The 22,415-nt window shown below is 47.3% G+C and overlaps 3 protein-coding genes across 3 annotated transcripts; 1 reads left to right on the top strand and 2 right to left on the bottom strand.

Annotated features, from left to right (window-relative positions):
* Positions 1-361: 361 nt before the first annotated feature.
* CCR75_008865 (uncharacterized protein) lies at positions 362-7,178 on the top strand (the record flags this gene model as incomplete). Its single annotated transcript, XM_067966912.1, has 2 exons — positions 362-1,467; positions 1,544-7,178. 2 exons carry the CDS (start codon positions 362-364, stop codon positions 7,176-7,178), a joined length of 6,741 nt encoding a protein of 2,246 aa, XP_067814745.1.
* Positions 7,179-7,326: 148 nt separating this feature from the next.
* Positions 7,327-9,300, bottom strand: CCR75_008866 (uncharacterized protein; the record flags this gene model as incomplete). Its single annotated transcript, XM_067966913.1, has 1 exon — positions 7,327-9,300. The coding sequence occupies one exon, from the start codon at positions 9,298-9,300 to the stop codon at positions 7,327-7,329; it is 1,974 nt and encodes a 657-aa protein (XP_067814563.1).
* A 1,070-nt stretch (positions 9,301-10,370) lies between these two features.
* On the bottom strand, positions 10,371-12,594 carry CCR75_008867 (uncharacterized protein). The gene is made up of 5 exons (XM_067966914.1): positions 12,209-12,594; positions 11,774-12,132; positions 11,422-11,703; positions 11,004-11,352; positions 10,371-10,936 (listed from the first exon to the last, which is right to left on the bottom strand). The coding sequence occupies exons 2-5, from the start codon at positions 12,106-12,108 to the stop codon at positions 10,829-10,831; spliced, it is 1,074 nt and encodes a 357-aa protein (XP_067814747.1). The 5' UTR covers positions 12,109-12,132; positions 12,209-12,594; the 3' UTR covers positions 10,371-10,828.
* Between the last annotated feature and the right edge of the window lie 9,821 nt (positions 12,595-22,415).

The following is a 22,415-nucleotide window of genomic DNA, read 5'->3' as shown; positions in this document are numbered from 1 at the left end:
TCGATCTGAGATCCTACGGGGGTCGGGTGAACCATCGTTTAATCGGTTTTTATTTCAGGGAGACGTTGTACAACTGCGAAGAAAAACAATCATATCGCCATTTTGCGAGAGGTATGGACTGCGTCTGCGGTTACACTAGTGTACCCTCCGATTCCAACACATACAATATGGCTGACTTGCGAGCCTGCCTTTACAATATTAAGTGTGAACGCTGCTAAAATTACACCAAACCTTAAAAAAAGCGAAGGAATAATAATTCGTTCCTTGTAAGTCCGAATTCATTGCATCTAAAGACGCAAGACGTCAATTTGCATTACATATTCCTGAGCGGGCTGTGTACCTCCGAGTCACCTTAGGCGGTATGGCGGACGACCCGGCGCCGCTTAGTCCACTAAATGATGCAGATGGGCATTTTCCATTGGTTTCAGATGGCGTCATACCCGCTTCCTTTTGGCTGGGCGATGCCGTCTCTAGCGAGCGAGAGGAGCTTCCAGCAATCGCAGCACCTGAAATATCTGGTGATCAAACCATTGTAGAGGAAAAATGTGAGGATGCGAAGGACTGTAAGAAACGGTCCTCGTTGCCGATAGTCGACGAAAGCGAGGTCTATTTTCTCATTGCGGACTTTCTTAAGCGTCGGTCAGTATGCCAGAGGACGGCTGATACCTTAATCGAAGAGCTAGCGGAGCACCAATTGTTAAAAAGTGGTATAGATTGGACAGGAAAGCATCGAGCAGCTACGTTCGAGGACTTCCGACTGCGGCATCGGGACATCTCATCCAGCCACTTGATGCAATTACTGCAGGGGGCAGCAGCGTCGTTCGCGAGCCTTGATGAAAAAAAGGAGGTGAACGCTTTCGCAAAAAATGTGCCTATGAAGGAGAATAACAGTTTATTGCTTCGCTCGAGGGTGAAGACGGAAAAGGTCCGTTTGTCCTTTGATGGGAGGATAATAGTCGCCAAAGAACTTGTGCGTCAGCTTTTCAAGCTGCGAGTTTTCTCAAAGACACAACTCGTTGTGGAAAAGGTTATTAAGAAATACGAGCGTTACCACCGGTATATATCAGCAAATCGAATAGAGGAGCTGCCGAAGGAGTTGCAACTGATTGTAAGGACTGATGGTGTCGGTATAGACAAAGTTACGACGCTTGCTGCAGATGTGCGAGCATTTAAGCAACTATTTCACTTGCGACAGGAGCAAATTGAGACGGAGAAACAGGTGAAAACGTTGATGAAGGAGGCAAAAGAGGCTGGATTAATGCAAACATGCGTACGAACAGGGCGAAACCAAGTTTCGTTGCTGCAACGAAGAGAAATAAGCTGGCAACAGAACTCACAGCTACCACCGGCATATGTGTATAGCAGAATCCGGCGTTTAAAGACATTGAGCGGACACTTGCAGATTCAGGCGTATTGTCTTGCATACGATAAAGTGGGCAAAATTGTCATAACTGGATCAGATGATAGGTACAGCCTTTTCTACTATTTTTCGTTGGCTAGTCTTGATGACTAATTGGGTATTTATTGTATACAAATGGCTCAGATTAGTGAAGATTTGGTCACTGCAGACAGGCGATTTGTTGTTCACTTTACGAGGACACGTTGGTAATATCACGGATCTAGCGGTGAATGACGCAAATTCGCTACTAGCATCGTCATCGGACGACAAGACAGTTCGGGTGTGGGAAATCACTACTGGCGCCCCAGTGGCAGTCTTGATCGGTCATTCTGGTGTCGTGAATGCTGTTCGATTTCACCCAATGCGTAATATTATCGTCACGGCTTCGGACGACGGACGTTGTTTTTGCTATAAGTTACCAGAAATTCCGCGGACGGAACAACCAGAAACAAAACTTGAAACTGCACGGAGGCTGTATTCGCTACACGCGTATATGCTCAGTCTACATCCCATTTACGCAATGAAACACGCTCGTCGTGAAGGAATTCGTTCTTGTAAAGTCCATTGTGTTACATTTAGTCGCTGTGGCGACTTTTTGGCCTCCGGAGGTCATGACGGAATTGCGCGCGTGTGGGACATATCGATGGCATCCGCATTAAATGCGCCGACAGTAGTGCCCCGGTATCAACCTACTGATGAACCACAGGAGGTCGGAGTGACGGAGCAGCAATTGGTAGAGTCAATTCGACCCTCTCTTGTTGCAATTTATGGTGATGCATTCCAGCCATTACAAAATGAATCCGAAATTACACCAGCTTCGCAACCAACACATCAATTTCAAGCTGTGGCCATTCCAACCACGATCGATTCGATGTTGGCACCGACACAACCTCAAAGTCCGCTGCCTTTGCAGACTCAAGAATCGCTGCTAGTTCCGGCATCACTGCAAGCTCGAGATCATTTGCAAGCTACATTAAATTTACCGATTCTATCAGTTGCGGAAGGAACGTTGCGCGAGTCGACACCTCGATCCTTGCAACCTCCTCAGGTGCAGAATGACCTACCATCATCGTCGCTTTCTGACGAAGACGTTCCAAGCATTGAACCAATTGCAATAATGAAAGGCCATAAAGGCCCGGTGTCGAGCATTGCATATAACTATAGAGGTGACCGAATTGTAACTGCCTCTATCAAAGACAGCGCAACTCGAATTTGGAGGTGGAAGCGGAAGTACAAATGCTTAACGTGTGCTGTTCTTATGGCGAAGGAGTCTTCTGAAGAGGATCATGGTGTTTCTGCTATTTATGGCGGTCGTTGTCGCAAAAGGCCCATTCCCGTTGTTGACATGGTAGCCTGGACGCATGACGACAAGCGGCTTATAACTCTTCATAGCGTTAAACTTGATGACGAGTCTGTAGACCCAGATTGGGAGCAGAGAATACGAATTTGGAACCCAGAAAGCGGAAGCTTGATTATGACGCTGGGTGCGATTGACAAGGAAAAGAAAAATGGTCACGTGAATGCAGCGTTTGCTTTAAGTACACACCCAACAGACTGGCGTATTGTCTTGACAGCAGGATACGATGGCCGTGTGTTCCTATGGGATATTTCGTCGGGCCGTATGCTGAAGTCATTTACGAATTTATCGTCAGATTCAAAGCCTCTTTCAAATCTTGACGGTGGGTTTACACCGGATGGCAGTGGGTTCTGCTTTACGGATCAAATTGGCCGGCTGCTTATCTTTGGTACAGGATCAGGAGAGCAATACGCAGCAACACCTGTGCAGCAGTATTTTTCGCACGATTATGTCATGCTAATCACCGATGGACATTATAATGTTCGCGATAGGGAAACGCAAGAGCTGCCAAGTTTAATGGGCTCTGGTCCACTAATGGATGCCTCCTTAGTTCAATACCCACATCAACCTCCTCATTTATTGCCAAACAAAATGTGGACCCCACGGGAGTTTGCAGAGAATCGGCGTCTACGAATTCTGCAAAGCTACGAGTCGGAAATTCAGTGTGCTGTGCATCACGCACCTGAAGGTGAAGAGGAATTATGCTCTTTTCCACTTGCAATTGTCAAGGGTGAAATTACCGTCTGGGGTCAAGAAGAAGAATTTGCTGCCGATGTTAGGGCGTTAGCTCGGACATCATTCAGATTAAATGGTGCTCCTGTAATGATCTCCGAGCTTCAGCATCGAAGATCTGGGTCCAGAAGAAATGCAGATCCGCGGCAGCGAAGGCGACGTGCATCTCCAGTAGAAGAGCGAGACACATCAGTGCTTGAGCTTGAAATTTCAAGTGAGGATGATCGGAATGACGAAGATTTTGAGGTGCCAACACCTCGTCACGCCGCGGAAGAAGAAGATGAAGACGAGGACGAGCTAGATTTAGACGAAGATGACACTTTAAGCGATGATGAAGAGGCTTCTATATCTTTCGGTAATGATAGACGGAGACGCCTTCGTAGCACAAGACAACGCGGATTACCACGTGAAAGATTTTCAGTGCGTAATGGTCGAAGATTGCAGTCAGATAATGAAGAAAAGGAGCGTGAAGATGCCCCACGGCGGTTGCGAATCAGACGAAATGCCACCAGATCGCGTTCTAGACTAATGGTGAACAGCGAAGCAGAAGATGATTATGGTGACGGGTCTGATATAGATCGATCTTCAAATGGGGTGATCAGTGATCAAGAAGCTAGAAATGTCGAGGTTCTTGACGAAGTCGTGGTTGAGTCAAACGACGGCGTCATCATAGGTGACAATCAACTTGATCGATTTGACCGAAGCATGTCATACGACCAAATGCTTGATACTAAACGGGTTCAGCTTGGCGTGGCCCCTACTCCAGCTGAAAATACGGATAACGCATTGATTCCATGCGCGTTCTGTGGTGTTGGGAATGATGACGCGATGCTTAAACTGCCTGGGAATGGCATGGGTGTCCATCCCTTAATTTATGGCGCTCAAAGGGTTTTTGTGCATGACCACTGCGCGATTGCGTCCCCTTTGTGCTTTAACCGAGATGGTAAGTGGTATAATGTGACTAGAGAGATTCGCCGCGGACGCTCTTTAGTGTGCGTTGCATGCAGTAGGCGCGGGGCTACTATTGGATGCACTGTAAGTGCTTGTCCTGCTTCGTATCACTGGAAGTGTGCGATAAATCTAGGCTGGTCTGTGGACCAGTTGCACTTCTATTGCCCAGATCATCAAGGTCGACGCACTCAAAGACTTTGGCACGAAGAGACGGACGAACCTTTCGCAGAAAATGGAGGGGCTATTATCGAACCGGCTTCTAAGCGCTTTGGACTTAAGTTCCATCGTGAATGGTTACAATTAGTCAGCTTACGTTCAATTCATCAGTATGTTCCTCAAATTGGTGACTACGTGGTATACTTACCAGAGGGACATCCTGGATATTTAAATTACGGAGAAATGCCAAAACCAAGATACTACGCTCGATTGTCAAAATTTTATGCTGTCAAATGTCGTGTCGTAGATGTCAAATATGTATTTCCTACCGCGGGAGAGCACGCGCGGTGCAATACCATCAAGTGCGAATTGTTGATCGCGGTGCTGGCTGTGCCAACTACCGCTGTACGTCAAATTGTTAGAAATAGTGAAGAGAAAGAACAAGAAGGCGAGACAAAAGAAAATACATCTTTTGACACGGCAAATTTATTCACTCCCGAGTCGTCCCCGTTTGCAAACTTCACGAGCGTTGACGAAAATTTGCTTCCCAGTGCGAGGGAACCGACCGCACGCTTTCATTTTAAATTATTGTACCACTCGAACGATGTAGCCAATTTTCTTGTGCTTGATCACGTGTACGAGAGTGGTGTCTGTGGCAATTGGTGTGTAGGAGATCGGGTTCAGATGCCGTTTGTGCAGCTAAATCAACATGGTCTTGAGATTGAGGCAAAATTATCTTATGGAACAATAGAAAACATTATACAGAAGCCCTTAGCAACTAGTAGCTTTAAAGAAAATTCGCCGTGGGAGTGTGTGATCGTTAATTGGGACGACCCCGAAGATGATACATGCAGTGTGTGTCCATGGGAAATTGAGTCGGCATCGGCAGACAAACGGCGTGGAAAGAGGATCCTTTCCTTGCGTAGGCGCTCGACGAGGCTCTACATTTCGCGGAATATCGTTGGAGAAAAGTGTGAAGCACTTTTACAGGACATGGATCAGATTTTGACTTTATCAATTTCGCGAGACTTTATGTATCCCGTCGATGAAGAAACGTTTCTAGATTACCCCATTTCAATTGCCAATCCAATTGATCTCACAAAAATCCAACAGCGACTTCGTCTCGGTTATTATCGTCAAGTCGAAGCTTTTCTAGGTGATGCAAGATTGCTGAGTACTAACTGCGAGGCATACAATATTCCATCGAGCCCTATCTCGCAAAACTCTCGCAATTTGGTCGCTGCTATTTTGACGCAGGCGCAGCGACATTTTCCACATCTTACGCGTTACGCCACCCTACGAGAAACGGCGACAGAGCGAGCTAGCGCTATTTTTTCGTATCCTCCGAGTGACTTTTTGACAAATTTCAGTGAAGACCCCGAAGAACAGCAATTGGCGCTACTTGACGTTGGGTTGTTAACACAAACATCTCTAAGTTCCACTATTAGCAATGATGCTACGCTTGAAAATACTCCATTTGACGTGCCCGCTGCTGTGGCCTCTCCTGCAATTACTGCCGAGCACATATCCTCGCCGCGGAGAACATTACGTCTCCGCACTCATAGTAGGGAGGAAATAACAGACGAAGAAATGGAAAAAAAGGTTGATTGCATTGCAGAACAGGAATTGTCTGTTAGCGCCGAAACCAGCCAAGCTCAGTCGACAGGCAGCAATAGAATGGATGAAAGCACTGCTGCAGCAAGTGGTCCTAGACGACTTCGGAATCGAGAAGTCGCAGAACTACCGCTAGTCTTGACTCGTACGCGTCGTTCACCTCGAGCAACAATTATGACTGCGTCACCTGGAGCCGGAAGCTCTTCACGAAAACGACAACGCCAAAGTTTTAATCACGAGTTGCTGACGTACCCAGCTCTGATTGAAAAATACTCGATGACAGATCGTGCGATAATAGAGCGCGCGTGCAAGGAGGACTTGCAAGCGGTTCTTATGGTGTTTCACGAAGCTTTGATGGAAGCTGATAAGGCAGACATCTTTGGGAACCCTGTGACTAATGATGTAGCCCCACAATACTCGGAGATTATTTTGCATCCAATGGATTTCGGTACAATACGAGACAAGCTCTGCAAGTACAGAAGCTTCCGCGACTACTTCGTGAGTACCATTATTCATTCGTACTTATTGATATTACCTGTCTTTCTAAGCTCAATTAAATTCATCTTGCAGGCTCACGTTAAAATAGTGTTTCAAAATGCAATCACTTACAATGGTTGGGATTCTTTTATTGGTGGACTAGTTCAAGACTTGCAAAAATACTGCGTCAAGTTCTTGTTAGACGCGGCCGGAGTACATCTCCAAAACCATAAAAATCACGCAAAGAAAAAGAAGTTACAATCCACTACTGGACCTGGCAACCAACAAGCTCGTTCTCAACCTGCTGCCGCTACTTCCGAAGAAGAGGAAGATAGCTGGCACAGCAATTCTTCAGAGAGCGAAGAGGACGACGATGAGATTGAAGACGAGGACGATCCGAGCGATGATTCAGACTATGGGGTTGAAAGGAAGCGTCGGCTGCGGCGACCAGCTCGTCAGTGCAAGAAAGGAAAGATAGCGAAATGGCGTTAAGACGAACCAGCGGTATCTTTTTAAAAGATCATGATAAGAACTGACGTCTGTAAATTGAATTCAACGGATCAACATAATATAAACACAAATTTCAAATTCTATAACAACGAAATCACGAGCTCATTTTACTTTGAAGAGCTGGCGTATTTTACAACAGTCGAACCCCCTCCGTGATCTTTTCAGTCATTTCATTGTTTTGAGCATCCATTTTTTCCATCATTCGTGCCGCAATGAGCTGTAAAGCACGCAAGTCTGAGCCTCGCATTCTCTTACGAGCATCCTTGTCAACAAAACAAAGTGCACCAACCACCACACCCGTTTCCTTAATGAAAATCGGAATTCCCAAAAAGAAGTTAACTTGCATCGACAGAGCTAGCGGATTCTTGGCAAAACGTATATCTTTCCGAATGTCGAGCACCACTAGAGGCTCGCGCGACATAATAGCGTGGGCATCCACGCCAACGTCGCGCGGGACCTGGTCACCCACAAGGCCAATCGTGGTCACAAACAAACTTGTCGATTTCGTTACCACCGAAACAGCGGCCACGTGACAATTGATGGTCGCACACGCCAACTCGAGTAATCCACGAATAATAGTGTTGGCAAAGTCCTGTGACAAATTAAGCCTTTGAATGACCTGAATGCGCTCCTCCTCCGTCGACGTCAATGGTGCATCAGGCCAAGGATTGCCTTTCAAAAATGTCAGCTCATAGTCAAACGGCGTGTTGGCGCACACGTCACCGCTTCCACTCTCAGCTTGACTGAGAGAACTACTCGACGAGTTGCTTCGACATCGGGACATTTCCGCTGCCAAAGTCGGCTCGATAGTGAATCCCGCTAATGCTTCTTCTAAAGTCACGTGTGCTACGCTGCCGAAGCACTCACCATCACTACTTCCACGGCTTGATGACGCTCCACCGCTGTCGCTGGACCTAGCAGCTCCGTTGCGGCTTTCGTACGCACCCGAGGAGCCATATCCTCCATTTTGATCGCCATTCAAGCATGCCATACATACGCGAGTACTTGAGGAAAACTTGGAGCGCTGACGGATGGCCGAGCACTTGGAGCACACAGAGGAACCACAGATCCGGCAGTGATGTGCACGACGTGTGAACAAAGAAAAGTTGCTACCGCAAACGGAGCACATGTTGCGAAAATGCCATGTTCGACGGTCGCGCAGCTGGTTACGGCGAATACGACGATTTACGATTGCACTGGGTACAAGACGCACACACCCGGCTACACGCAATAGCCAAGCTCGGTCCTGTTCCAGGGAATGCGAACGGTACGGGGCCGTAATAAAGAACGTCACGCGCGTGGTAATTGAGCTCTTGTCCTCGGACGCCTCAACTACGAAGCCACTCTTGCGCAGAGACTGACGTTGCATGTGATTCTGCGAAAAAATAGGCCCACACCTGGGCAGCTCAATCGACTCCATAACTGAGACGCCATAGGACGCACCGCCTCCGAGGGAATTGATGCCTCTATTGCTAAAGACCTGATTAAAGCGCATAAAGAAAAATTCTCGAAGCGGTGCTTGTGGGTGCACGTCGTTAAGCGCCATCCACTGCACCATAAGGGAAGACGACGACGGCACAGACCCACATGGAGTCTGCGGCGTAAGCGGCGTGTTGGGCTCGGTAGGGGGTTCGGGCGCGTTACCAGCGTCCGCACTCACCTCCGTGTAATGCAGCGCCTGCCCAGCTGCATGCTGCGCACCTAATAGGTCTTGCAAAAAAGTATCGACCTCAGAAGCCGTACGACCCGAAAGCAATGCCATTACCTCGTCGCACGTGGTGTTCTGAAGACGGACGACACCCTTCATGACCAGCAACTCGTCCTCTATGTCGTGTATTTCGTGTATTGTAAAATTCTCCTTCTGCTGGCGCAAGACGGCGTTGACAGCAGCGGAACCGACCACTTCTTGATCACCGTCCGTCACAAAACGAATGATTTGATTAGCGCGACGCTCACCGATGGCCGCCAGCTCCTTCACGCGCTCCCTATTCATTGCGCGTTGTACTTCGTACTGGCGCGCCACCTGCTCAGCGAAGACGCGCGAGTTACCGGAAGACTTGTTGACATTCTTGCCGGGCGAAGAACTGTTGAACCTACGAAACATCGACACGGAGGTGAAGGAAACCGGACTGGCGATGAAGGGAGCGCGTCTCCGTGATTGGAACTACAGTGATTTGCTATCGATATTGTCAGAAATAATCAGACTGAAGCTAATCAAAAATACTAATGTATAAGGAATATATAAGAATGAAATACATTGAGTAGCAGTAGCTTTGTACGAGAGTAGCGGAATACTGTACTTACCAAAACAAACAGGTAACTTTTTTGATGCGACCCATCTGTTAGTTGTGGCAACGCGCGCCAACTAGCCAGCCAACACTTAATGTGGAGTGCATTGATGCATGATTCAAAATGCTTGCAAGTAAAGTGCAAGCTCAAGGCAGCTAGCAGATCGATTGTAGCAGGACGACGTAGTAAAAACGAACGCAAACATTAGTCACATGTATTTTCAATCGGCTGAAAGCATAGGCGCCCGTCTCTGCTTGATTACAAACGGCGATTGAACCTATCGCATAAAAAAGACGCCGACTTGGCACACGGGAGATGCCGAGTTAAAGTCAATGTTTGTGTGCTTCGTGCGCAACCCAAAGTGCCCACCCAAGATACGAGTATAATACTTAACTTTTTCAAGACGCGCAATGTGCGATTGAGGACTAGCAAAAGGCCTGTGTGTTTTCCTTGTGAAGGCGTTTGTGCGTCGATGAGAGATGGCTGGCGTTAGTGCTCAAGCACAATGCAGCGCTCGGTACCTGAACGTCGATTTGTCCAGATTAAAGACGAGGCAATTATTCAAATGCAATTGCCATCACTAAAATCGTAATTGACACCTATCGCACAATTCATCCTGATTTAAAATGCCATAAGGTGGAGGAAGCTAGGTTGGCTTAATACAGAATTTGGATTTTGGATTTTCTTGAGGTGCGAATAGGTTTTGCTCTACTTTTTAACTTCCCTAGTTGTATAAGCGAACATACTAATATTAATATCACGACTAGCATACCGATTATAATATTTCATGTTTAACTTCTTATGTTAATATCGCCTGTGAAACTTCCGATACTAACTTGTCGATCCACCTAGGGTGGCATCCAGGTCGGGAACTCGTGTTGGGAACTCGACTGCCTCAAGCACGGTATCCAGCCAGACTGGCCAGTTCCATATGTTACCCATAATAAATGGGGATTTTAGTGATTAGCTATTTAAAATAGAATAAAAGGGTATTTTACCACACAATTGTATTGACAAGGCAACAGGTAAGTGCTTTTAAAAAACTAAATGCACTTATCGCCCTATTTTTTCGCGCCGATTATAAGTTTTTATCAGAAAAAAACAATTTTTCTCTCACCCATGGTGCATGAGATAGGGAAACTACCTATTAAGAAGCTGTTGCTTTCTTTTTAGGCGTTATATACACCTCAAATTGATGAATTTGGCACTTAAGGAATTAAAATGATAGTTTGCAGATTTGGCTGTCAAGCATGCCCTTCTGCACAATATGCCATAGAAAAGGTCAAGGCTTCTGCGATCACCGAGTCGTTGCTCAGCGAGCACTGTACTGACAGATGGCGCCATCACACGGCTTCATTCTTGTACAAGTACGGCATGACAAGTAGTCCCACAAGTAATTGTAACGCTAAATTCCACAAGGCCGAATGTCGATTTCCCGCCATCCAAAAGCGCTAAATACAGTTTATTCACATGTCAATGACGCAAAAGTGATTCCATGCTTGACAAAAGTATCAGTACCATGATTATGCTAATACTTGCCGAAAAACCCGATAACGAACCGCAAAACGAGCTCACAAACTTCATTGCTAATAGCGTCTTTGTCATATCCGATGACAAAATTCGACTTAGCTGGTACGCCAATCCCGCTAAAAAACTAGCCAAAAGATTGCAGCAAAGACAGCCCCAATCGATAAATGGGCCACCACCAGGCGACGCAGCATTGCGCAACTGGGGCGGCTCACGCGGGAAAAATGTGCTGACATAGTTCGATAACAGAACAGCACTGCATGACATAAAAATGCCAAGCAGCAACTCCTCGCCATCGGCGACAGGAAGCCGACCAATAAATTGCGGATCTTTCGGATCACTGCCATCATATCAGCATAAAAAAACATAAGCCAAATTTAATCACGTAATCGAGCAATACGTGACGAACCGCACAAATCCATGCGAGCCTAGTGCCGCTCTTAAAGTTGTGACTCCCACAAATGTCACCAAGCTCTTGAGCAACGATACTTTATGTACAATCTTGTGCAGGGCCTTTGAAGCATATCCAGCAAGGGGCTTTATCCATTTCGCAAAAGCTACTTGATAGCCCAAGTAGAAAAAACAGCAACCTCCCAGGGTTGATATACAGATGTAGATCGGCCCCGCTCCAAAGCTGATTCCACTTAAATCTCCAGCGTGATCAACCATGAATGAAAACGATGTAAACACTCTGTAATTAGTCGGAACAGTGCAATCACAGAGTCAGCCCCAATTAAAAGTATGATGCTTGCCGCTCGTACCCTAAAAACGCCGACCGGAAATGCACGCAGGCCAGGGGCATTTCTGCGCCGTGAAGTTGATCCTCGTATCCGTATGTCGCGCCGTCCAAAAAGGGCCCAATCCAGTTTAATGCTGTGCCGCTTACATTAAGCCCCGAAGAAAGCAGACTGTACCCTGGTACAAAGCACGTCGTCACGCACTCAGAAACCGCCGCTAGTAAAAGCATCCACAAAAGTTCTTCATCCAAAGCCTGACGCATCGGCTGTTGTCCTTGCTCGTGTATGCTTGCGTCGATAATCTGATCATTTTCCAAGTCCTCGACGAGATCGTGAGGATATTTTTGCGCACGATGCATTGCGGTCAAAACAGATGCATCAGTCTGCCATACCCATAAGTTCCGTTACTAAACGCTAAACTTTATCACAGTGCAAAAGGTCCACATCATAACCACCCACCCCTTTTAATGACCGTAGTGCTTAGGTGTAGCTCAGTATCACTGACGCCCTTTTATTAGAGGCAAGTAAGTTCCTTCTGGTAAAAGCCCTTCTGAACGTAGAGTGTATTACTGCCGCACCACCAGTCGGGAGGTTTAGGGAGCAACCCGGGGACAACGAGGGTTCTGACCTGCTAAGATGCGAACTTAAGACCGTAGACCAACTGGGCGGTGGATCGAGCTGGATGTAGAAAAAATGCAGCAAGTGCGCGATAAGGCTACCACCCCTATTAATTTGTCTTATTAATTTCAAAGTAGCTGGCCTAAGAATTTTTGAGGACGATTTAACGACAAACCTTTCCAATAATATCAAACTCGATAGTTGTAGCAGCAAATGTGTAACGGACTAAAGTTGCCCTAATGTTACACAGTCCCCGTTAAGTACACTTGGTGTACTTAAGGGGGTGGTCAATTACTAAATTATAGTAAATAGACCCAGCACTCGGGTGTGGTTCACATTTGTGACCAACCCTTGTGTATGTGATGCACATGGGTGCATTCACATTAGGAGGGATGACGCCCAGCGTCATCCGTGATGACGGCTAGCGTCATCCGTTACGCGAGGTATCTAGAAAGATACGCTCGCAATACATATTAAGTGTTATCTATAGAAATGACATTTTAATTGGTAAAAATAGGTATTTATATATAATACGATTAAATATAAATCAGTCTGAAAACTACTACTTGGTAAGTGTGCACGAGGAGCCGGATTACCGCTCCCGTGACGACACTTAACCAGAGTACTTAGTGTGTTGGGTGAGGTCGCTAACGCGCCCACCACAACTACCTCACTGCACGCAAGAGAAGCAGGTTAAGACCGCTTCCTCGCTAAGCTAGGGTGTGTGTCTAAGTAGAGTGGCCGCATTACGACGTGCCCGCCTACAAAATGCGTCAGTTCTGTTCATTCTTTAATTTAAGTCTTTAAAACAACCCCTCCAATCGCTGCTAGACGCGCGAATGGGCGGTGATCAATGAGTCGTGATGTATATTAAATTAGGGATCCGCTAACCAACCCCAGTTTTCGCTAACCAGCCTCTTCCAATGCAGAACCCCTAAGTTCTTAATGAATTACTTAAAAACGAGCTTTGATTGGCTGGAGCGGATACCTCTGGATTTTAATACATGACAGAGCAATCGCGGTGGAAAAGCTTGCACTTCATGCCATTCCATATTACCGTAGCTGTAACGGGCTAAAGCTACCCTAATGTTACACAGTCCCCGTCAAATACACTGTGTGTACTTAAGGGGATGGTCAATTGCTTAAGTAAATTAATTAGACCCACCACTTGGGTGTTGTTCACATTGTGAACCACCCTTGTGTATGTGATGCATATAGGTGCATTCACATTAGGAGGGATGACGCCTAGCATCATCCGTTACGCGATGTATCTAGAAAGATACGCCCGCAATACATATTAGTGTTATCTACAGAGATGACATTTTATGATTGGTTAAAACAGGTATTTATATTTAATACGATTGTACATAAATCAGTCTGAAAACTACTTCCTACTTGGTAAGTGCGCACGAGGAGTCGGATCACCGCTCCCGTAACGACACGTATACCAGAGTACTTAGTGCATTGAGTGAGGTCGCTAAGGCGCCCACCACAATTACCTCACTGCACGCGAGAGTAGACGGACCTACCGTTTCCTCGCTGTGCTAGGGTGTGTGTTAAGTAGAGCGTGGCCACATTAAGACGTGCCCGCCTCACTTGGGCGATTTTGTAACAGCGTCGGATCCGCATCATCCGCTGTTCCTAGCGAGAGGTCGGCATCTCTGCGTGTGTACGTGGAAATGAGCCTCAATAACGATTGGGCTCGTTACCCCTACCTCTCCGAACATCATCGGGAGGTGACAGAGCACTTGGCGCAGGGACTTGGTGAACAAGCCCGGCCAGGCTCTTGAGCAATCCTCCTGAGCAACATGTTGCTCAGTTGGAGCAGTTTGAGGCATTCGTGCTCAGAAAGCGGAGAGCCGCTCCGAGGCACAGAGCCATGCTGCGGCGGAGTCTGTCACTCAGACTCAGGATGAGCTGAGGCGTAAGCAGGCTCGGAGCGAGGCTCTCAATAGGGTTGTTGAGATGGTCTCTGCCCGGCCGCATCAGCCGAGGCCCATTTGGATGGACCCGCCCAAGTTCGATCGAACTGCAGCTCACACGATTGTCCACTGGCTATTATCCGTGGAGCAATGCGAGTCGCGCAGCTCGTCGAGGATGACAGCCGGATGGGTCGTACGCCATGTCGCACCTGCGCAATAAGGCCTCAGGGTGGGCTCACTCCGTGCTTATGGCGGACGTTAAGGCATTCCCTTCATGGGCGATCTTTCAGATAAACATTCGCGCCATGCATCAGCCGCCGAACAACGAAGTGCCGCTTCAGGCGCGCTTCTTCGGAGCACGACAGGCGAAGCGATCCCTGCAAGAGTATGTGCAGGAGATGCGCTCGATGTCGGCGTCCATTACTGTAGGTCCGATTCCGAAAAATTGAGGTGCCCACGTTTATGAACTGACTACGGCATGGCCCATCGCGACAGGCCTTTTCAGAAAGGTGCCGTCGACGATGGAAGAGGCAATCCAACTTGCCATAGCTGTAGAGCAATCCTACAACAGTGCTTTGGCGACAGCTTCGTATAAGCCGTCGACAGAGAGGTCAGATGTCACTCCCATGAAGTTGGGCAATGCAGACGTTGTCTGTTTTAAATGCGGTAAGCGCGGCAATATGATGGATCGCTGCTATGCCAGGGTCCCTGCTGGGGGGGAAATGACCAGCGAGAGGGCTCCCTTCCCAAAGTGCGATGGCAAGAACCAGTGCGCGAGACGCATGAGTTCTGTATCGACCACTGAGGGGTCGGGAAATGCAGGAGCGCAGTAGGGGCGGGATGCTCCACTGACGCGGATTCTGAAGCTACCCCTAAGTGCAGAGTGGTCGAACACATGGGCAGCATAGTCCCTGTGATCTCAAAATTTCGGATCTCAACTCTGCTGGTCTATAGCGCTCAAGTACGAGGCTATGACCAGGTGATGACCCTCCTAGTGGGTTCAGGTGCATCACATGATGTTGTAGAACTCGCGGCTCTAAGAAAAAGACCGGCGATGTTGAGTTGCTTTGCCAAGATGGCAAGCAAGAAGAGGTGGCCGTTTGTTTAGCGAACGGCGCGCTCGTTAAGTCTGAGGGAGTTCACGTCGAACTCGCCTTCAGCTTTAGTGAGTTCTTGTAAAGAAAAGTTCACAGGGCTAGGAATGTAGAGTCCGTTTGACCCCATCCTAGGCATGCCATGGTTGGCAAAACACCAACTATGGATAGACTGGCGTACACGCACAGTTGCAAACTCTAAGCAGGGCACCGGAAAGGATGTGCCCCTGCGAGAGGCGTATGCAACTGATGTCATGTCGAACACAATTGAGGGTGCGTTGACGGGATGTCAAACGTCACCAATTTCTACCCAGCTCGTAGAGACTGGGGTATTGGATAGGACGATGACAAGTAGTCATGCGTCCAAGTGTCCTGCACAAAGCCAAAAGCCTGTGGCAGAAGACGACCAGCTAACAGGAAGTCAAGCGTCGCATGAACCGGCACAGTGCCTAGAGCCTGGTTCGGTCCGAAGGGGTGCGTTAGCCAGGAGAGCAACGGCACCCACTTCCAGTCAAAGGTCGTGGTGACTCGAAGAACGAGCACCCGACAGATTAGGACGATCAAAGGCACGTTTAAACGAGTGACCTTTGTATCAGATCCTATTAAGGAGAATGGGCCTCCGAAAGAGGTATTCGAGGCCGTCAAAGACAAAATTGCGGAGGCATCCTCAGTTGAGGTGCACCTTCAAGTCTTTAAATTTGCAAGGAGGTAGTAAAATACCCGGAGATTTCGTGGAATCTGTTCCTTGCCGAATTCTAGGAAGGAAAGATCCTCGAGATAGTCACAGGAGAGAACTTGGTGGACTGTTGCTCGTTGTCCACAAGGGACGAGAGCGTCCTACTAACGGACAAAAAGAAAGGTTCGCTGCTCAAGGCTGGGATGCCTAGAGAGACAGTCCATTTTTTGAGGTTTTGTTAAAACATCGCGATGTGTTCCCAGAAGAAGTGCTGAGCCGCCTACCAGTAGATAGGGGCACTGGAACACGAGATTGATCTCGAACCTGGCTCCAAGTATTGTGTGACCAGGCAATGGCCGTTCCGAAAGAGAAAGTTGATTGTATCGATGAGCTCTTCGACAAGCGAGCCAAAGCGGGACATGCACGTAAGAAGAATTCGTATCACTGCAGCCCGACCTTTTGTGTAAAGGTGAATGGCGCGTGGTTCATGCTTTAAATAAGCTGACCACAGCGACCATACCGGCGCAAACGGCAATCCCGCGGAAAGATGTTCTGTTGAACTCCATGGTAAAGTCAACTATCTTTCCGCGTTAATGTAAAGACGGCTACTATCAGGTACTGATGAGATAGTTCGATGTAGCCAAAACGGCAGTAAGCACCCCAAGCGGTATGCTTTGGGAGTGGCTTGTGATGTCCTAAGGTTTAAAAAACGCACCTGCGATATTTATCCGAGTGGTGGCTCGCGTGATGTGTCAGCACCGTACCTACGCGCCCCATTACTTTGACGATATATTTGTGCATATTTAGGGCCGAGGACGGGCTAAGCGAAATAGAGTCGCACTAGCGTCATTTCGACGCTGTGTTGCAGACTCTGAAGGACGCCCAATTGTACGTCAACTTGCAAAAGTGCGCCATAGGGGTCTCCGAGATACCTGTGCTGGGCTGCATCGTATGTACACATGGTGCACGAGCAGGCCCAGACAAGGCAAATCGGTAAAGGAATAGCCAATCCCACGACATGTGAAGGATTTGCGCCAATTGCTAGGGCTCGCTACTTACTTGCATAAGTATAGTAAGAAATATGCTGAGCGGACTGAGCCCTTGTCTGACCTACTTAAGGATTTTGGTTAAAAGAACAAGAAGATGCGTTCACATCAGTGAAGCAATCTTCTGTAGACGCACCGGTCTTGGCATTGCCAGACGCGGATAAGACCTTAAGCGTCGTCTGCGATGCAAGCAATTTTGTAATCGGCAGCGCACTCATGCAGAAGGATGACGACGGCGTTGACCGTGTCATCTCTTACCAGTCTCGGCTTTTGAAAGCTGCGAACCTGATTTACCTCGTGCATGACAAGGAGTTACTTTCAATAAAGTATGCTCTTGTTAAGGTTCAGGGTGTCCCTGTCGGGCACCAAACCATTTGTGGTTTATACGGATCATGTGTCACTGCAGATCGCAGTAAACTCACCGCACCTCTCGGTTAGAATGGCAAGATGGCTTACATTCTTCTCTGAATTCAATTTCAAAGTTGTATACAAGTCGGGCAAGTCGAATGTCTTGGCTGAAGCTTTATCGCGCAGACCAGACTTCGAGGTAAGACACCAGGAAAGCGTGACTAGTGCGAAAGCACAATCTGATCCGTCAACGTCGGCATTCGTTAAGGACCTCTGATATACAAGATGGCTACTTCAAAATTATTACCGCGTTTCATTGGGCCATTTACGGTGGTAGAAGAGGTTGGGGACCTAAATTATAGGCTCACCCTTCCCCCGTATATGAAGACGGACCCCGTGTGTTTTACGTAGGTCGTCTTAAATGGTATGTTGATCCAGAAGAGATCACATGCCCGCATCCGTCAAAGGAGACCGATGGTGAGGCCGACTGTTAGTCGAGCGCTTCCAGCCGAATGACTCCTCCCACCACGATAAGGACTCGGAGAGCGAGAGATACCACGTCCGTAATGCGGGCCCCTCAGCATCATTGCCTCCAAGATGTCAAGCCGAAGTTTCAGGCACTCGTAATCCTGACGAACGTTCGCGCCGACATCCTGAAGATCCGGGGTCAGTCGCAAGACTTGACCTTCGAGACCCCCAATGCGTCGTCCAGTAGCGCTTAACGCCTGATACTGAACGGATGCGGGTAAAGCTGCCGCGATTAGGTGGGCGAAATCACCACTACTATCGGGCGCCGCCTGCACTGATTGATGTGGGTGGGAATCAACGCTTCCTTGTTGGAAGGTTGCTCGCCCACCGCTCCGTGAGGCAAAAGTTTTATTTTCCTCGCTCAGTGGAGGGGAAACCCAAAGTGTTTCGACTCTTGGGAACCGATTGATACCTTACGTATTGATATGCCCGGCTTGGTGACTGCCTATGAAAAGGAGCACCAGCTGATGTCGCTTTGCTATTCTCAAATGGACTTGCAGAAGTAGCGCAGTGAGAAGAAACATGGGGTACAGTACCGCCAATGATTTCTTTCACACGCAAGCGGGCGAAATTAGTTCGCTGCGACCGCTGTTTCATCGTATCGGAATCCGGATGATGCGGCGCGCGAATTCCGCCACATATTAGTCGGGAGTTTCATTTAAACGCAACACGACCGGGATCAAAAAAAGACGTTCAAGCGATTTCTCCTCAGACCTCTATGCATTATAGACCCATAATAAGTATGTGCTGTGCGTCTACGATAGCACGCTCTAGGAGCGAGGCTCTCGACCCGTTGACACGAGGCCATTGAGATGGAGGGGCACAAGTGGTAAGCCATCTGTCACATAGCCACTTTAGATACGACTGGCTTGTGACACCAACTGAGCACGTTCACGTGTCGTCGGTGGGGCTTTAGGCTCAGAATCCTCTACGTCAGAACCAATTATAAATAATGGTCTGAGCAATAGACGTTGTGGCTTTACCCAACGCGAAACCGGCTGCGCCTTTATATACAGCGCTCTCATTAATGGTCGCTGCGCAAGCCAGAGCAAACGACGAGACAGCTTTGCTGTCTCCATGTTTGAAGCAATGAGAGAAATTTGGATGGGCAAGTATGCGCCATCATCCTTTCTCATTAGCTCGTTGTCCGCATCACTACTATGAGGTGACGGCAACGGTGTCGACTAATTGTAGTCGACAATGAGCGATGTATCGACATTCTCACTGCTAAAGTAGGATGGATCCTTAAGCCCAGTTAAGCCGACAGCAGCAGTAGCTGTTGGCGTTTCCTCTGAGGCATTAGACGCTGCCGGAGTGTTAATGCGGCGCGTGCGCTTCGCGCGTGGTTGAGTGGGTACGACCCACCAACGTTGCCCCTTTTAGGTGGCATATTAGGCTCCGCGTAAGACACAGGTAGCAAGGGTGAATGAGAGAGCTAAGCTTTGCATAAAGCAGCTCGTTACTCCTTTGTCCTCTTTGACGAATTTCAAAATGTATATTCGATCTTAAAGGGGGAGATGCTGTAACGGGCTAAAGCTACCCTAATGTTACACAGTCCCCGTCAAGTACACTGTGTGTACTTAAGGCGATGGTCAATTGCTTAAGTAAAGTAATTAGACCCACCACTTGGGTGTATTTCACATTGTGACCCACACTTGTGTATGTGATGCACATAGGTGCATTCACATTAGGAGGGATGACGCCTAGCATCAACCCTTACGCGAGGTATTTAAAAGGATACGCTCGCAATACAAAGTAGTGTTTTCTACAGAGATGACATTTTATGATTGGTTAAAATAGGTATTTATATTTAATACGATTAAATATGAATCAGTCTGAAAACTACTTCCTACTTGGTAAGTGCGCACGAGGAGTCGGATCACCGCTCCCGTAACGACACGTATACCAGAGTACTTAGTGCATTGAGTGAGGTCGCTAAGGCGCCCACCACAACTACCTCACAGCACGCAAGAGTAGACGGACCTAGCGCTTCCTCGCTGTGCTAGGGTGTGTGCTTAAGTAGAGCGTGGCCGCGTCGAGACGTGCCCGCCTACAGTATCAAACCCTTTCCATTTTGTAGCACTACTTCTACTACTACTATGCAGCAATTCGAAGATTTTGTCCATACTATCTACGAATTCTTCGAAGAGGCTCGCTTAGCAGCAAGCCGTCGATCTCAAGATGAGAGCTTCGCGTTTACTTGCAAAAGAACAAGGAGAGTTGGACACTGCTCCGATGGTGAAGCCAAAGCTATTTGTCTGGAATGCTCATGTTCGGAGAACGCAACTCTGCCACAACAGCAGCAGCAGCGTAAACCCGTACGAGGAAGCCGTGGAACAGGTTGTCAGTCCGCTTGAACAATCCGCCGAATAAGAGGATATGGAGACTTAGCTCACTGGGTTATTGAGGCCAACAAACTGGAACACAATCACGAGCCGTTTGCGGATGCTGCCGTAAATTGTGGTCAAACGGGACATAACAGAAGAGGGTGTACTAAATTTGCTCCTATCAATGTCAATGCCGATTCAGCTTCCACGGCCTATCTAGCTTCCATGGCAGATCCGGATCTTCCACAACCGATCAACCTTGATGCTCTGGGTACTGCAGATGATTGGGAACACTTTTCTTTTCCTCCTGCTACTGACCTTATTACTCATTCAAGACCATAGTATTGTGTAACTGCTCCAAAACGATGTTTTCTATAACTGCTTCAAAACAATGCTTCCTCTGTTGTGATGGTCGTTAAAGTTTAGCTTCCATACGTCATGTTTGCAAGCTTCTGCCATTTTCAGCTTCCATATGCAAGCCTTTGCCATTTTGTCATATATACGTACAGCCAGTCAAATTTCGTTAGTAAAAAAAGAAGCCAATCATTGCTCGCGACTTAAGCTTAGTGGTTCTGCATTGGGGGGGGGTTAGCGAAACTGTGGGGTGGTTAGCGGATCCCTTAAATTAATTTATAGATCAGTCAGAAAACTATCGAAATACGTAGAAACATAATATATTAAGGGAATTGCTATATTCACAACCTTTTTCATTTAGTTCGCACCCTTTTTTTATTTTAGATTAGGTATACCCGCTTTTCTGTATTTGAACTTTTATCGAAACACCGTTGCTTGACCGCGAGCAAAAGACTGCACAGCATCTTCAAGCTGTTCTCGGCCAGAAAACTCAACCTCTGGGGGAGGAAGCATATTTTTGTGTTGGTGTGGATGAGCATAGCATAGGTAATGACAAAGCAGACGTGAATGGCGCGGGAGAAGAAGACATAATAGTGGTGTTGAAAGGGTGGTTCTATTGATATAGAATAGAAACGTTTAGTAAGCGGAAAGTGGTCAGTACTGGTATGCAGATGGCTGCCCGGTGTTGTGGCTGCCATAGAAGTGCCCGCCTTCAGGTAAATGCCATTTTAACGAATTTAGACAGTTATCACGGTACTAATACAATATTACCATGTGTAAGAACAGTCAATAAATATAATTTTCTTTATTATTCTGTTTTATTCTTCGTATAGGTAATATAATACTTATGAAACGGGCTAATTCTGTGTAACGAAGCGCACCTTTCGCTAGTACTGCCTCAGTACTAGCTAGCATGCACTGGTATCAGTTAAGGTAAGGTGCCGCCGAATAATTCACGTACAAGACGTGCAGAGGAAGGGTTTCTATTTGCTAAAAATCTGAGCAATTAAAAGTCAATACTAAGGTAGACTTAGTATAATAAAAAAGAAAAAAAATATTTATTTAGGAAATTGGTATATTCACACCCTTTCCTTAACTTCGCACCCTTTTTTATTTGGAATTTTCAGTCCGAGGGAGGTGGGTCACGTGTTAGGGGGCTAATATAGCTTGATGTGTTGTCTTTATGTGTGTAGGAGTTATGATTGGTCGCACTGATATTGTTATGGGTGAAACAAGAGGTGAAACAACATCATATCTGAGGTTGCTCTAATTAAGCACACATTTTTAAGCACAGTGAGGTAGCTGGTGGTCGCCTAAGCGACCTCACCCACGAACTAAGTACCGTAGGACAAGTGTCGTCACGGAAGCGGTAATCCGGCTTCACCTACGCACTTGTTAACTAAGAAGTGATTTTAGACTGATTAATATTAAATAAAAGTCAATAGAATACGTTTTACGCAATGATTAGATGCCATCTCTGTAGATGTGCATCTCTAATTGGCGGGCGCATTTATCATAAATTCGTCGGCTCGCAGATGACGTCAGCCCCAGACGTCATCTTATTTAATGTGAATGCACCTGTGCGCATCACATACACAAGGGGGATCACTATGTGAACCTCAACCGAGTGACAGGTCAATTAACTTCACATGAAGTAATTGTCCTCCTCGTTAAGTGTACTTAACGGGCGTGTAACATGAGGCAGTTAGCCAATAACCCCACTCCCCTTTAGAACAATTTTACAATTTTTGTA

This window comes from Bremia lactucae, linkage group LG10, assembly GCF_004359215.1.
Source record: "Bremia lactucae strain SF5 linkage group LG10, whole genome shotgun sequence".
NCBI classification, from domain to species: Eukaryota; Oomycota; class Peronosporomycetes; order Peronosporales; family Peronosporaceae; genus Bremia; species Bremia lactucae.
The sequence above is the reverse complement of the archived record's forward strand: the minus strand, read 5'-3'. Positions and strand labels throughout refer to the sequence as shown.